This window comes from Dasypus novemcinctus, chromosome 8 (genome assembly GCF_030445035.2).
Source record: "Dasypus novemcinctus isolate mDasNov1 chromosome 8, mDasNov1.1.hap2, whole genome shotgun sequence".
NCBI lineage: Eukaryota > Metazoa > Chordata > Mammalia > Cingulata > Dasypodidae > Dasypus > Dasypus novemcinctus.
This window is the reverse complement of record NC_080680.1, coordinates 62,029,022-62,046,245: the sequence shown is the minus strand read 5'-3', so window position 1 is coordinate 62,046,245 and position 17,224 is coordinate 62,029,022. Positions and strand designations below refer to the sequence as shown.

General features: G+C 45.6%; 1 protein-coding gene across 1 annotated transcript in view; it reads left to right on the top strand.

The window, feature by feature from the left end:
* SAXO1 (stabilizer of axonemal microtubules 1) overlaps window positions 1-7,203 on the top strand; it is a 152,353-nt gene extending 145,150 nt beyond the window's left edge. Inside the window, exon 4 of the mRNA XM_012527885.2 lies at window positions 6,053-7,203. Within this exon, the coding sequence (XP_012383339.2) occupies window positions 6,053-7,056 (1,004 nt within the window). The 3' untranslated portion in view covers window positions 7,057-7,203. The remainder of the gene's footprint in view (window positions 1-6,052) is intronic.
* The last annotated feature ends 10,021 nt before the right edge of the window (window positions 7,204-17,224 follow it).

Here is a 17,224-nt window from a genome sequence, read left to right as displayed (position 1 = left end):
GACTGGATCTAATAATGGAGGAGAAAATACCCAAAGGGCATTATTGGGGTATATGAAGAATTAGAATGTAGAATGTCTTGTACTTACAGTGGTTACGTGAGTAAATATCCTTGTTCTTAGGAAAAAGTACATGAAAGTGTTAAATGTCGGTGATGTTGGTAAAGGATGATGATGTATACAACCTAATCTTTTTTTAAAATTAATTAATTTCCCCTCCCCCGCTCACCCCGGTTGTCTGTTCTCTGTGTCTATTTGCTGTGTCGTTTCTTTGTCCGCTTCTGTTGTTGTCAGTGGCACGAGAATCTGTGTTTCTTTTTGTTACATCATCTTGCTGTGTCAGCTCTCCGTGTGTGCGGCACCATTTCTGGGCAGGCTGCACTTTCTTTTGTGCTGGGCGGCTCTCCTTATGGGGCGCACTCCTTGCGCGTGGGCTCCCCTACGTGGGGGACACCCCTGCATGGCAGGGCACTCCTTGCGCACATCAGCACTGCACATGGGCCAGCTCCACACAGGTCAAGGAGGCCCGGGGTTTGAACCGTGGACTTCCCATGTGGTAGATGGACGTCCTAGCCACTGGGCCAAGTCTGCCACCCCTACCTAATCTTAAGTGTTTAGAAAATAGATAGAAAAATAGATAAAGGGATAGATGGATAGAATGATATGGCAAATGTGGCAAATATTAAAAGTTGGTGGATCCTGGGTATTTGAATGGGGGATATGTTAGAGTTCTCTGTAAAGGTTTTGTATTATTTTTAAATGTCCTGTACATTTGAAATTATTTCATAATGCAAGGTCTATTTAAAAAAAGCATACCTAGGGTCTCCACTAGTGTTGGCTGTTTAAACCTAGGGCTCCTAGGAGGCTGCTTTTGTTCTGTTTGTAAAACTGTAAACATGACAATTCCATGTGGATTCATAGGGATTGCTAGGGTTCATATTGGCTACTTTAGACCTAGAAATTGGGCACAAAATGGGGCAATGTAGAAGTGGGATGTGAGCTAAGTATTATGAAAAGAATGGCAGCAGTGCTCCAGGTATTTGAATGGCATGGTTTACCATCCATTTTTCTCATCTAGACCTCCGTTCTCAGACCTGCCTGGAGGATCTGTGTAGTGAAGGTACTTGCAAACCCCTGTGGTACTATGTGAGGACAATGTCTGCCCCTCAAGATGTGTGGGAAAGAAATGAATGGAAGTATTTTGGGAGAGTATCTTTAGTGCATATTTCCTCTCTATACTTAACCTTGATCAATCCAGTCCCATAGCAGAGTTTTCTCTTGAAATATATATCCTCCCAGATAGAGCTGGCCAAATCTTTTCATTCTTCAAACATTCTGAAGCTCCCCTCCTCCTTGGAAGTCTTCCCTGATTATTTGTTGGTAGTCTTTTTTTCTTTAACCTTCTCTCTGGCTAGAAATGTAGCTCCTCTCTAATATGGCTGTGACAAGAGTCTGGCTTTGAAATCAACTATATAGTTTAATTCCAGCTCTTAACTTCCTCACTCTGTGACTTTGGGCAAGTCATTTAGTTGTTTATTAAGACTTTCTTTTGAAAATCTGTAAAATGGAGACAATCATATCTATCACAAAGGGTTATGGGAAGAACTAAGCCCATATATGTCGATCCCTGAATACTATTGGCTGGTGTTCCTGAATTGCTAGATCCAGATAGCAGTGGGGTGGGTAAGAGCATGGACTTTGGATCTGGATTTGAATCCATGCTTTTCTATTCATAGCCAAGTTACCTTGGGCAAGTTTTCTAATCTCTCTGTGCCTCTGTTTCTGCATCTGTAAAAGAGGTTCATTGATAGTACCTACCTCATTAAGATTGAGGATTTAGTGAGTTAATGTATTAAAACCAGAGACAGGTGGTGGACTTAGACCAGTGGTTAGGGCATCCGACTACCACATGGGAGGTCCGCGGTTCAAGCCCCGGGCCTCCTTGACCTGTGTGGAGCTGGCCCATGTGCAGTGCTGTTGCGAGCAAGGAGTGCAGTGCCACGCAGGGGTGTCCCCCATGTAGGGGAGCCCCACATGCAAGGAGTGCAGTGCCACGCAGGGGTGTCCCCCATGTAGGGGAGCCCCACATGCAAGGAGTGCGCCCCGTAAGGAGAGCCACCCAGGGTGAAAGAAAATGCAGCCTGCCCAGGAATGGTGCTGCATACACAGAGAGCTGACACAACAAAAATGATGCAACAAAAAGAGACACAGATTCTCGTGCCACTGACAATAACAGAAGCGGACAAAGAAACAAGACGCAGCAAATAGACACAGAGAACAGACAACCGGGGTGGGGGGGAGGTGGAGAAGGGGAGAGAAATAAATAAATAAATAAATCTTTAAAAAATAATAATAAAATAAAACCAGAGACAGCCGAAGTAGATACAAGCCCAGGTACTGGTGCTCCTTAGAGCTACAGAGACACACAGGTCCTACAGTAAAGGCAGATGGCTCTGGAGTTCTGTGCTTTGTCCGTGGGCCTTACTTTGGAATTTTGTGTTACTGAGTTTGATGGAGTTGGACTCAGATGTGACCTCTCTATACGTGGCTCTTCTATCACTTTTACTGAACCTGTGGTTGACGCTGGGATTGGTGTATGCTCAGGCAGGGGACCTGAATCTCTGGACTGTCCATGTGCCGGCTGGGCCCTGAGCCTCAGCAGAGCTGCAACACCTACTCTCTGGTTTGTTGAACTTACCCAGGTCAGCTAACAGGGAGGTGAGGATGGTCAACCACAACACCAGGGAACCAAGAGAGTCTACACTGCAATCAGGAGAATCACATCCATCAGCCATGTGGTATCCAAGACCTCTCTCGATTTAGAGGTGGAGTGGACATACCCCAGGGTCCTCAGGATGGAGGAATAAAATATGGATTAGAGTGGACTCACTGGTATTTTACTATAGAATTACTGTGACTTTAACAATGGAAGAAATTGTATCATTGATGTGAGACAGTGGCCACAGGAGTTGCTGAGGGCAGAGAGAGGAAGAAAAGGTGTGATGTGGGGGCATTTTCGGGACTTGGAATTGTCCTGAATGATATTGCAGGGACAGATGCAGGGCATTATATATCCTGCCATAACCCTCTGAATGGACTGGGAGAGAGTGTAAACTACAATGTAAACTATAATCCATGTGGCATAGCAGTGCTCCAAAAGATATTCATCAAGTACAGTGAATGTGCCACACTGATGAAAAAGGTTATTGACGTGGGAGGAACGAAGGGGTTGGGGAGTGGGATATATGGGAACCTCTTGTATTTTTTAATATAATGTTTTATGTGATCTATGTATCTTTAAAAAAAAGACAATAAAAGAAAAGAAAAAAATACACTTAGAGTAAGAGAGGAGCTTCTTGAGAGTACACAAGGATGGATATAAAACATGCAATATTACACCATAACATATAGGAGATGACAGACTGATAATGTAAACCAGAATGTAAAACATAGGATAACTAAAAATGTAAAGAACTGTGTATCCTAAAGTATGCACCATAATGTAAGCACAGATGTCACCTTGTTAGAAAGCTAATGTCTCAGACTCTGTACATCACTTTAAGTAAATATGATATGAATAGGGCGTAAGAGTATCACTGTGGAAGGGAAAAGGTTTTCTGGTGGATGTGTGGGAGTGCTGTATATTATATATATACATTGCTGTGGTCTAGGACTCCTGTAAAGAAAAGCTGAATAATTAGGGGGGGGGGGGGGGGGGGGAAAAGAAAAAGAAAAAGATAGGATGTGGAATTTTTTCAAGTCAACATTCTTTATCTAAGCTCTTTATCTAACTTTATCCAAGTTCTTTATCTATCCTTTAAACCCATCGCTATATGCCATTCCCTAGTAAGGGACCATGACATTATATTGGGCTTCAAATTTCGGGGAGTTCTGGATCACAGAGTGTTTCAACAGTGGCAATGGAGGGATACTGGTATGGGATACCAATGACAGGTGATATATGGCTGACAGGGAGCTGTACAGAACATATGTCCAGGGTGCATGGTAATGTTTGGATATACTCAGAGTGGCAACAATTAAAAACCACAGCAGGGGGGGTACTGGGTTCCTGGCCAGTGGTGCTCTGTCGTGGTCCCTAGGGGAGCAGCGACAGTCTCCCAGGTACAGTGGCGGGGACCGGGAGGGAGTGAGGGTTCAACAGTGAGCCCCTGATGCTAATGACTATGCTTGTGAGCTGATAAACCTAAAATAAGAACAAGGCCTAGAGCAACATTGTGCCTGGGAATTTCCTCCTGTCAGCCTTCATGTTACTCAAATGTGGCCAGTCTCGAAGCCAAACTCAGCATGTAAATGCAATGCCTTCCCCCCAGCGTGGGACATGACACCCGGGGATGAGCCTCCCTGGCAACGAGGGACCACTATCAACTACCAACTGATGATGCAACTGGAAAATGACCGTATACGGAAGGTTCAATGCGGATCAGCAGAATATCCATGTCTACATAAAATACCATGACTTTAAAATGCTGTTTGACCTAAAGTAAGGGGGAAATGGAAAGGAGAAATGAGTTTATATGGCTACGAGTTTCTAAAAAAGAGTCTGGAGGCTGGCAGAAGGATTGCCCTCATGCACAACTGAGCAGAGTCAGAGAGACAGATAAAGCAGATACAACCCCCAAATATTGGTTCCTTTGAGGGCTAAAGAGACCCATGGGAGTTATGGTCATGGCCGATGGGGTTAACTAACAGGGCAGATGGCCCCTCTTTGGAAATGGTGTTTATGTGTGATGAATCTGGACTCAAATGGGATCTCCCTTCATAAGACTTTCATGCAAATATGCTGGAGGTGCAGTTAATGTTGGGGTTTAAGATATATTTAGGGGATTTGAATCTCTGGACTGACAATGTGATAGCCAGGTCCTGAGCCTCAACAGACTCCAGCACCTACAATCTGATCTATTGGACTTACCACACTCAGCTAAGATGGAGTTGAAGAAGGACAACCACCACACCATGGAGCCTAGAGTGATTACAACTGAAAATGGGAGGATTGCATCCAGCATCCATGTGGAATCTGAGCCTCCTCTTGACATAGAGGTGCAATGGACACAACCAATCCAATGTCCACATAGAAGAGGTGGCATTGGATTGGGAAAAGTGGACATGGTGGACGATGGGTATAGGGAAAGGCAGGAAGAGATGAGAGGTGGAGGCGTCTTTGGGACATGGAGCTGCCCTGGATGGTGCTTCAGAGGTAATCACCGGACATTGTAAATCCTCACAGGGCCCACTGGATGGAATGGGGGAGAGTATGGGCCATGATGTGAACCATTGTCTATGAGGTGCAGAGGTGCCCAAAGATGTACTTACCAAATCCAATGGATGTGTCATGATGATGGGAACGAGTGTTGTTGGGGGGGGAGAGGGGGGATGGGGGGGTGGGGTTGAATGGGACCTCACATATATATTTTTAATGTAATATTATTACAAAGTCAATAAAAAAAAATTATATAAAATAAAAAAAAAATACACTTAGAACTCTGTCATACTCTATACAAGTGGCAGCTGTTCTTACTCTGTCCTGACTCTCTGCCTTTGGAGCAGCATATTTGTTTCATGTGGATTAGCTGCGAGGGCTTTGGGTAAACAATGGTTGGCACCCCAAAGATGGCCAGGTAGGCCTGATTTGGTGGCCTGCCAGTGCTAGGTTGTATTTCCCCATCACTGTGCTGATTCAGAGGACACCTTTCCTGTACATGAATGAACTGTTTCTTGAGTCAAGGTCAGTGAGTTGGGTTCCTCTGCTGGAATGGATTCCCCAGATCCTCCCACAGCCATGAACCCTCTGGCTTGTGGCATTGTGGGGTTTGATGAGAACTCCTGTAAGTGTCCCTCATCTGCTCAGAATCCTAAAAGTACCTTAAAGTGGAAGCATCAAGCCCTTGGTTGAGGTGGAGGCTGGGTTTGCTCTGTCCTTCCATTGTCTCAAACAATGCCTCCTTAGTGATTTGTTTGTGACTTTGGGGCCCCTTAGAATACATGTAGGTTGGGTGACTTGATTTATTATTAATTGACACTTTTGCTTTAATTTTAGATGATTATTTACCCTGGAACCAACCCAAACGAGAACCACTTCGCCCGGCACACAACTACAGGCCAGCATCAACCAAGTTTGATAGCAGAACCACACACCAGGATGACTACCCTGTAAAGGAGTTTGTGACCACCATGAGCTGTAAGCCTCTGGTAGTGCCCAAGCTCTGCAACATTCCCCTGGAGGATCTGACTAACTACAGGATGAGCTACATGGCCCACCCTATGGAGAAGCGCTTTGTACATGAGGCAGAGAAGTTCAGACCTTGTGAAATCCCCTTTGAAAGCCTTACCACTCACAAAGAGTCCTTCCGGGGCCTGATGGGGGAGCCTGCCAAGAGCTTGAAACCTCCAGCCAAGCCTTCTGGGCTAGATGTGCCTTTCTGTAATTCCACTGAATTTCGAGATAAGTACCAAGCATGGCCAACACCCCAGATTTTCTCCAAAGGTCCCATCACCTATGTCCCTCCTGATGAGAAGATGGACCTTCTGACAACTGTGCAGGCCCATTACACATACCCTAAGGGTGCCCCAGCTCAGTCCTGCCGACCAGTGCTCCAAATCAAGAAGGGCGGCCGCTTTGAAAGCTCCACCACCACCAAGGATGACTACAAGCAGTGGGCCAACATTCGCACGGAGCCAGTCAAGCCCGTTCCCCAGCTGGACCTTCCTACGGAGCCCTTGGACTACTTGACCACCACTCGGGCCCACTACGTGCCTCACCCCCCCATCAATACCAAAAGCTGTAAGCCCCCCTGGTCTGGCTCCCGAGTGAACATCCCAGTGGAGGGCCAAACCACCTACACTACCAGCTTTACCCCCAAAGAAATGGTCAGGTGCCTGGCTTCTTACCCTGAGCCCCCTGGCTATACCTTTGAGGAAACAGATGCTTTTGGGCACAGGATCTATAGGCCATTATCCCAGACGGGCTCTCAGAGGAGCAGCCGTCTTTCTGTGGGTGATGTAGAAAACCCTAACCAGAGGGAGCTGGCAGTGTCTGCCTAATTCATTATTTAGAAATTGCACAGTACTTTTAAAAGCAGACTATTGAGAATTATTCCTTGGATGAAAAAAGAAAAAAGAATTCCCCAAAATGGAAAAAAATCATCATCATTTCCAGGACACTTGAATAAAACAAGAATCAAATGAGAATCACTTGACTTAAGGAAAATTACATTGAATCACTGCTCTTTATCTCCCCTTAACTGTTCTCTGCTTATCTTACTCCCCTTGGGTCCCTCACCTTGTGCTCATGGGAATCAAAGCTGGTTTCTATGAGGTTTTCCTGTATCCAGATGTATTTTAGTAACTTAATCATTGTATGAGTTGACACTATGATTAACTCTTGTCAATATGAAGTGCTGAGGAATAAGATTTATTTTGGGGGGATTTATCTGCAGGTCTGTGCTGTCTGTGCAGAGAGCAGCCTGTGCTGTTGACACCTTTGGGTAGATCTCAAAGGAGCCCACTGCATTCCTGGTGAGAGGGCCTCGATGCTGGTCTGGACTCTTGTTTCGGGTTCTCTCTGCCCAGGGCTGTTTCACAGGGCATCTTTCTACCTCTCACTGTGTGACACACCAGCAGGAGTAGTGCTGTCTGGTGGGGCATGTCTCTCTCCAACCATGGAAGATAGGGACCTCTGGCAGCCCCAGGGGTGCATAGATCTCAAAGACCTTTCCCACCCCTGGCTTACTGCAGACTCTGATTCCAGGGAGAGGAGTGGGAAAGAGGGCCCATTGGCAGCCAGGCAGACAACAGCCAGTCTCTGGGCTATGAACAGAAGCTATGGCTCTTCTACCTGCTCAGAGCCCTGAAAAAATTGCCCTATACAGGCTCATTTCTGGGAGACTGGCTTGCTTATCCTAAAATGTCAGCTGAGACAAAGTCTGATGCAGTGGTGAGCTGGACCCTGCTATGGAGAAGTGGCCAGAGATTTTTCTCCTGGGCGGAAGGTTTCACCAAGTTTGAGTCGAAGGCCAAGTAAATCTGTGATTTTTAAAAAACTGGACAGAATCTAGGAAGGAATCCAGGCAGGGGTCAGATGAGCTCACGGTCTGAGTGAGCTTCACCCAGAGGGGCACAGGATGATGCCTGGAGACACCTGTCTTCGAAGTCCACAGAATCCTGAAATACACTCTGTTGTCCCAGAGATCTTAGGAAGAGTGTGAAGAGTGGGTCAGGAGACTTTAGCATCTCTTATCCAGGGCTCATTCTTTCCATGGCGCTCTCCTACTTGTCCCATGACTCCTAGGTCCCCACTCCTTGCATCCTCACCATGAGTTAGGTTAGCATCACTGGTTTGGAATTTATATCATTTAATGCTTTTCCTATTGATTATATGGGATCTGGATGCTTATACTTATGGGGTAGAGAGGATCAGAAAGCTCAGAGCAGCAGAGCCAAGATTGGAACCCAGATCTTCTGATTCCAGATCAAGAACTCTTCCCACGATACCTCCCACTGCCATGGCACCGATCTTGTAGCTACACAGAACAATTCTCCCTGTCTGAGCTCTTTACTGGAGTCCATTGAACTAACGGAATCGGTAGAAGATGAGTTCTGTTATTTGCTTCATTGTTAAAAAAAAATGAAATATTGGTATTTGATTTTAAGAGCCAAATAGTGCTAAAATGCTTGTAAAAATGAATCAAACCCCTTATGCCCTAGCCCCTCTGCCCCCCCCCGTCATCTACTTCTCCAGAGAGAACAACTTTAAATTATTTCATGTTTCTAATAATATTTCTCTTCAATTCCTAAATAATATGCATGTATTGCTGTCTCTTGCTTAATCCGTTTAGATATGGTTTATGCCTTCCTATTTGATAGATGAGGATTTTAGCTCTTATATACTCACCTTTCTCTCTCTCTCCTAAGTGTAGTTATATGACAGTGTTTGGTTAAATTGCGCCTAATAAGGCTTTTTAATGTTTCTGATCAGTAGGAAGGGAAGAAGGTGAAGGAGGAGGGAAGGACTTGCAGGTTATGAACACTGAGGTGTCCTCATCTGAAGAGTTTCCTCTGAGCCATGCCTTGTGACTTATAGGGGAAGATGACAGTTACCTCCATATGACCCAAGGCCGGACAAGCTCTTTAGGGCATTTGTGTCCTGCTGGTTTCTCCGTGGCTTAAGGAGTCAACTATCTCCGGATTACACATAATTTTTCAGTCCCAAACTAAAGTATCCTTATATCCATATTATTATGTAAGTAATAAATACAAGTAAAAAAATCAGAAAATACAGGAAAATATATTTTAAAAGGGCATAAGTATCTCTTATAGGAGCTGGGGACACACAGTGGCTAAGAGCAGGCATGACCTTTGAAGTCCAGCAGGCCTGGGCTTGAGTCTTGGCCCAACCCACCCAATAGCTATAAGACCTTGGTCAAGTCCTTTAACATGTAAAATGAGGATAATGGCACTAAAGCACTGGTTCATAGTTAAATCTCATAAATGTAGGTAGAGATGAAGATGATGATGATGATGAAGATGACAACAATCATGATTGCCAAGTTCTGACTTGTTGATCCTCCTTAAGATTTCATTGGTCAGTGTTACCAGTGTGCAGGTAAGGGTAATGGCTTATACTTTTTGTTTTACATATTTTACAAAGTAAAATATTTACGTTTATTTAATACAGGAAAAGTACTCTTTAGTTATTCAGAGTCAGGGGTTGCTAATTGTTCTCCCTGGAGGTCTGGTTCCAGGAACTAATTTGAGCCACAAGTTGGATAAGAGAGGCTGAGTGGAGCAGTTCTGGGACCCTCTGATGCTCTAACCAGAGAAGCATCTTGTTAATTCATTCTGTGTATTGGGAGTCCATATAATAGTTTGGAAAAAAAAGGTTTTATTGCTAGTAAAACACATTCACACATACACACACAGTTCTGATATGATCCTGAAGATGAAAAGCCTCAGATGAATTGTTGTGTCTTGAAATTATATGTGTGTGTATGTTTTCATATTATGTATTTTTCACTGTGAGAAGGTGGTGGAAACCTAATCACCTATCACAGTCCAGAGTTCCTGAGGCCTTAGGCATGTTAAAAAAGAAAAAGTATTGGAGATCAAAGATAGAGTACAAAGTAAAAAAGTTTCATGACCAAGCACGGTACCCTCTACAGCACAGTGTCCAATAGGCTCTTGGGGATGAGGTTTTGGAGAGAAAAACGGGGATAGATCTTTTAAAAGTCAAAAGATGATAAACTCTTTCTGTCCCGTAGGAGAGGAGAGTGTCTGAGGGAGGCGGATTGGCTGGAGGAGTGGCATTTGTTGGCGTGGAAGCCCAGGGTATCTGGGTGTGGTCTGCTGGCTTGAGGTATGGTGCCCAGCGCCTCTGCGAGGTGTGAGGCCCTGCTCAGATGATGGAATTACATGCCTGTGCTGTGTGTAGGACTGCCTGGGTCAGCCGGCTTGGTGGCCAGGGCAGGGCTTAGCCCCTGGTCACTTTTCAGTGTGACCACCTCTATGGGTAAAGGTCCCCTCCCTCACCTTCATGCTTTGGGTTAGCTTTGGGGACCAGGAACCCCCTCCCCACTTTGTCCCTCCACTGCCTCTGGCCAGTAGACCTCCCTGGAGACTCCGCTCTCCTCCTATGGGGCAGAAAGAATTTACCATCTTCTGGCTTTAAAAGATCCACCGCTGTTTTCCTCTCCCATTGATTATAAATACAAAACCAAGAACCACTTGAAGGACTGTCCGTTAAGCAGGGGCTGCAGGCCTGGGAGGTAGGGCCTGTTAGGGATTCTACCTTTCAGTCGATTCTGCTATTCACCTTGCCCTGGTGCTCACCATTTGTCTTCCTGTTGGCCCTAGGTACCTGGCGTTCCAAATTCCCAGCCTCTGCCAGTTTCTGCCTCGCAGCCCAGTGCCCTACCAGCTCCAGTTCTCTTGCAGCATATTTGTTCTAGACTGTGGCTTCCTCTTCTGTACTTGGCAGTCATTACTCTACTCTCTGCCTCCTGTCTTCTTCAGATTTCTTGAAATCCTGTGCCCATGGTGATCCTCCCATCTTCTTCACTATGGCATTTTGTAGTTTTATTATTTCTTTAATGTGTTTGTGAAGGACATTTGAAGGAGACACCCATAAGGAGGCAACACCCCATTTGAACTGGCATAGATAGAGCCAGTTGTGGGGTTTCAGCGGCAGGTGGAACGCTCAGGGCCTTCTCACATGGAAAGCATGCCTGGAGGACGACTCTTCCCAGACTGGGCAGAGAGGCAAAGCTGGACAGTGTAAAATAAGTGTGTTCAGGAGACAGGAGCACTGTCCGGTCCCTACCCTCTGAGGCCCAGGCCGTTCCCCAAGGCTGAGCAGGCAGCGTCAGAGAGCATGCTCCTACCTCCTTCCTCTGTCTCCCGCACCCCCTGTCCTCTTCTGGATCCCTCTCAGACATTGCCAACAAGTTCACAGAGGAAGGCCTGGGGGCTTGGAGACAGTCTTCCACCGAGCAGGGACGACAGCTAATATTTGACATGGGGACTAGCAGCCCTGGCTGGGGTAGAGCCTGTATTGTAGGCAGCAGCTAGGGGGAGCAAACGCTTCCTGCTCGGTTTTATGGTCTTTCTTTCACCTGGAGTCCTCCAAATAACTCTTCATTATAGTCTCATTGCCTTAAAAGGATCTGAGAGAAATTATACAGGGAGAATAGCTGCCATCTGTCCCCCCTCAAGTTTTTGCCTCTTAAGCAAGGGTAGAGCTCACTGCTGGAGGGCAATGGGCTCAGCACAACAAAAGCTTTCCAAAATGAGATATCCTTTTGGGCTGTGTTCATTTAGGGCATGAAGATGAACTGGGAGGTCCATTTCTTCTAAAACTGCTTTTCAGCTATGCATTTGCCAAGGGGAAGTAGGCGGTCCTAGTTGCAAGTTAGCGGCCTCTGGCTCCTCAGGCCTGGCCCGCCATCACCACATCTGGTCCGCAGGCCTGGAAACTGGGAAGACAGAGGCCCTTCTGAGCATAAATGCTGGGGGTGGGGTCAGAGAGGGGTGTTTTCTTTGGCAGAGCAATCTCAGCTCTTGCACATGGCTAGTTGAGCAGGTGCTTGGCTCCTCCCCACCTTGGGGGTTACAGCAGGAGCTCAGGAGCCCTTGAACTTTCCAGAACATGTGCTCTGGATTCTGGAAAATGCATCAGGGCAATGCTAGATTGGGATTCTCTTGAAGCCATACCTCTGGGCCACAGGTACCCCTGGTCCTTGCTTCTGGATCCTTGGACACTGGCATGAGAAACCCTGATGTCTTTTCCTTGTCAAGCCTGTAAATGTGGCTACAAACCCAGCTTGATACTAGCTGAAAAGATTCAGGATGTTTCCACTCCTATGATTGGATCTAATGCTGATTTTCTTGGACAGTGTCCAGAATAGCCAGCCTGCCCACCTGCCCACTTAGACAGGGCCTAGGTTGTTTTTTCAATGACAAGGAGGGAGCTTGATTAACTCCCTTTTGCCCCCAATCCCCATCCACTTCTTATTATAGGATCATAAAACAGGGGAGCCCACAAATACCCTTTGAAAAGGCAAACAGTTACTTGAGAGTTATAGGCAGAGAAAATGCCTGAAGAATGACAGAAATTTGACTTCTGTGCCAGTGGATGACTTATAAACTAAGAAATGGAATTTTTTTGAACTGTGGGCTCTCCTGGGCTTAAAACGGCTTTTCATTTTAAAGTTCCTAAGCAGAGCTCAGTCCTTACTATCAACCTTGGAGTAGCTCTTTACTTGGCTAAATATTGAAACACCTCCCATGTTTGAAGGTCACTTATTTGGAAACTTTAGCTGTCCCAAACTGAAGCAAAAACCTGGAAGTAGGCAGCCTTCAGTTTGCCAAACTCATTGGCATGCATTTCATATTTGGAAACTCAGGTACTTGCCTCAGTGCTCACCCTGCTCTTGGCTCTCACTCCAGGCAAGTTGGCCCCTCTCCCCCACTTTCTGTTTTTACACACAGTTCCAATGAGCCGCTTTTATCTGGTTCACTAGCCCATGGAAGAATAGAAGGGGTTGTTAGAGGTAGAATATGTAGCCCAGAAAGGAGTGACAGCTGAGAGCTTGGCCGTGAGACCAGAAGCCTAGACATTAAAAAATGCAGAACCCCAAAGCATGGTACTTCAGGAATTATGACCCCAATATAATAATAAAAAGTAAGACTGTTTATGTACACATATTTTATTTTATTAAGTCTGGAAAAATATATCGTGGTTTGTGTCTATGACCCCAATTTAGTAAAAAGAATTTTAAAAAAAATTAAGCTTTCTAAAGTCTAGAGTAACACATCAACAGTGTTGGATAAATAAATTCCCGTTAGTCTCATTTATCCAGAATAATAAGGGAATGGGTGGGAAAGTGCAGCATTTTAATATGAGGTTAACCTCTAGGTATTAAGTATTAGCCTTTCCTAGGGTGTTTTCTGTGGAATACAAGCCCTGTGAAAATGTCTCTCCTCAAAAGTCACTGGACATGAAAGTTTGGGAAATGTTGCATATCCCCAGTTGGAGATTCATGATGCATGCTGATGCTCTGAAGACTCTGTGAAGCCCTGTAGTAAAGGCAACTTGTTTATCTTTTTATAATGCAGTGTTTGATCAACATTCTTTCGATTGCCTGTGATTAAGCAGAAAAGGGAATTTGTTGGTCCACACTATTGACCAGTCTAGGGTTAGATCTGTTGGCTTTTAGCACAGCTGGATCCAGAGACTCAAATGGTGTGATGTGGACTCGGTCTCTGACTTCTGGCTTTCTTCTCTTCTGCCCTGGTTTCCTTCTTAGGCAGACCCTTTCCATGGGGAGGTTTCTAGCGATACTAAGCTTACATCATCCTTTTAGCTAGCAATCCAGTGGAGTGAAAAGGCCTTTTCTTGCCTAGTGGCCCCAGTAAAAATCCTGAATTGTCTTTTGCATGGCTTGAATCTCATGCTGATCCCTGAACTGATTGCCGTGGCCTGCAGGATAGAGAATACTATTTGTTCAAGCCTGAATTGAGGTCCACCCCTGGACTGAACAGTGCATATGTGTGGGGTCAACCCCATGCAAACTGCAAGCGTTGCAGGAGGGCTGGGGATGGGGTGAATCCCCAGAGGGAAACGGAGGTGTGGATTCCAGGGAAGGGAGGGATGAATGCTGAGCAGGCAGAATCATTTTCCAACTCTGACAATAGAACTTTTTTTATTGTGTAAAACCTATTGGAACACACATTGAGAAATACTGCCAAGTGCTCATCATAAATATTTTCAAATAGGTTTAGAATACAATAAAATACACATGCCATGCAAACATGTGGTTCATTCTTTGATGATTCAGAAACCTCAATGGAGCCTGCAGTGCCTCAGGGTCAACTCTGAGTGTTAGAACATCCTGGTCATCAACTGTTTGGATTGTTTGGCTTCTTGATAAATGGGAGGTTGTGGTACAGCCAGAGTGCAGGGCACAGGGAGCCTGGGAGAGTTTGTTTTTGATGGACGAACACCCACGTGCATCTCCTGGGTAAACGTGTGGAGGTGTAATCCTCCACTGTATCTAGTGCAGGGTTAGCATTTAGAATTTATTCAATAATTGCTTCTGGATGCCCCTCCCTCCCTCCCCCCCCCCCCCCACTCATCAAGCTCACGAGTAAATATTAATATGTTGATTAGGTGGCAGTAGAATTGCTTTCCTCAGTGGCTCCTGGTTTACTTACAAGTCTAATATGAAGGAATGATCACATCCACGAGCTGACTGTGATTTTGAAGAGGTCTTTAATTTCTTAAGCTCTAAGGTTTGAAACAATCACTTTAGCCTGGATTCTCTTCACTCTAGAAAAAGGTCCTTGTGATTTACTGAGGCAAGAGGTATTTTCATCTGGTAACAGTAACACTTACTTATTATAAAACCCACATGATGTTATTTAAGGATGTTTGTCCTCTCAATTAATATGCACTTGAAGATTCCACAAGTTCTGAACCCCTGTGCCTCCTGCCTTTGATTGCAGTCAGCCGGGGTATCTGTCCTCCTTGAAGTCAGATGCCCTTTCTGACCTGTGCAGCCTCTTTTTTCAGGTGCCTTGGTCAGTGCGACTGCTCGCCACACTCTGCTTTGTGTCCTGAGTGCTCTCAAGTGCTTTCCAGAGTCTCATGACCTTCATTTCCTCTACTCACTCCAGAGAACTTCCTGCCTGCTGGGTGGTAAGTCAGGAACCTTGCCGACTCCCTCCACACGTCCATCATAGATGTTTCTTCCCCCTGTGGGTGCCTATCTCCTCCTCCACAGCCCACGAACTTTGTCTTAATTCAGGTCATCAGAACGAGACGTCGTAGCACTGAACACCCACTCTCCTTTCCTCCCTACCTCCCTTCATCTTCATTCCCTTCCTTCCTTCCTCATTCATCCATCCATCCATCCATCCATCCATCCATCCATCCATCCATCCATCCATCCATCCATCCATCTATCCATCTATTCATTCCTTCAGTAAATATATGTTGGGTCCAGACACTCTTCTGGGTTTAGGGCTATAACAGTGAACACAGCAAAGATCCTGCCCTTGCAGTGCTGACTATCTAGTAGGGGAGACAGACACTCATTAATAATGCATAAGCATCACAAACAAGGAAAAATTATGTATTATAATAACATATGCCATGTAGTACAAATGAAAAAATAAGCATAACACTAAGTTGCACAATAAGCTAGAAGGTGATAGCACTAAAGGAGAAGGTAGTCAGGATAAAGAGGGCCAGGAGTTTTGGAAGGCCCAGTTGCCATATTTAATGGAGCAGTCAGGGTGGGCATTGTTGAGAAGGTGAGATCTGAGAAGACTGAAGGAGGAGATGAGGGAGTGAACCAAGTGGATATGAGTGAACAGCCTGAGGAAGAGCTCTGAAGTGGCATATTTCTGTTTAGGTGTGTTCAGAGAAGAGTAAGGAAGCCAGAGAAGGCTTTATAGGCCACTGTCAGGAATTTGGCTTTTATTCTGAGAGCAGCCAATGTTGAGCTTGGAGCTGAGGAGTTCCAAGACCGGGTTTGGATTAAAGCAATCACTGTGTTCACCCTGACTGCTGTGAGGAGGCTGGGGGAAGCATGGGTAGAAGCAGGGTGTGGTAGAATGCTCCCTTCCCGGAGAGGTGATGCAGCCTCAGACCTGGCTGCTAGAAGTGGGGGAGTGAGATAAGTGCTCACATTCTGGGTATGGTTTGAAGACGGTGGGTGTTTTAGTTTCCTAGGCTGTTCAAGCAGATACCAAGAAATGGGTTGGCTTGAAACAATGAGAATATATTAGTTTACAGTTTGAAGCTTTAAGAATGTTCAAGTTAAGGTTATGCTTTATTCCCTAAGACCAGCTGCTGAACGATCCTTGGCTCCTTGGCCACATGGCAAGACATATGGCAAGGCACATGGCAGCATCTGCTGGTCTCTCCCTTTTCTTCCAGGTTTTGTTGCTTTTGCTTCTTGCTTCATTGTTTTTCTCTCTCTCTTTTTCCCTGTATTCACTCCATTTATAAAGGACTCCAGTAAGAGGATTAAGACCTAGCCTGATCCAGGTGGGTAACGTCTTAACTGAAGTAGCCCGGTCAAAAGATCCTGCTTACGATGGATCCACACCTATAGGAATGGATTTGCATTAAGAACATGGATTTTCTGGGGTATATACAGTTCCAAACCACCACAGTGGGCCATGTGGAGTTGCTGATTGGATGTGGGCTAAGAATAAGGGAGAAGTCTAGCACAGCTTTTGTGGCCTGTGTGATTGGAAGGAAGGAGTCACCATCCATTGAGACAGGGGATGGTTGGGTTGAACATTTGAATGCTGAGTGGCCAACAGGCTTCTGGGAAGTGAGTTATAATGTGGTGTTTGAAGATGCACTGCAGTCACACAGGCCTGGCACTCACACCAACTGCCATGGTCCCTACTCAGGGGTTACCGAAGCAGCCTGTGATTTCTGGAAACCTTTCCCCTTTCTGCACCACAAACCTTGGAGAGGAAGGGGTCTTTTCTGAGGTCTACAAGGAAGGATTTTCTGAAGTCAGGGATATCATGCACAAGAATTGCACAACTGTAATTGTGCTGTGGACTTTAAGGGAGAAGGAAGGCAGGAAGTGACCTAGTTTAGAGGGCAGGGATGGCTTCCTGAGGTTGGGACTAGCACCTGAGCTGTGACCTGTGTGACTTCTTCTGTTTCTCCCTCTCATCTCCTCTTCCCCAG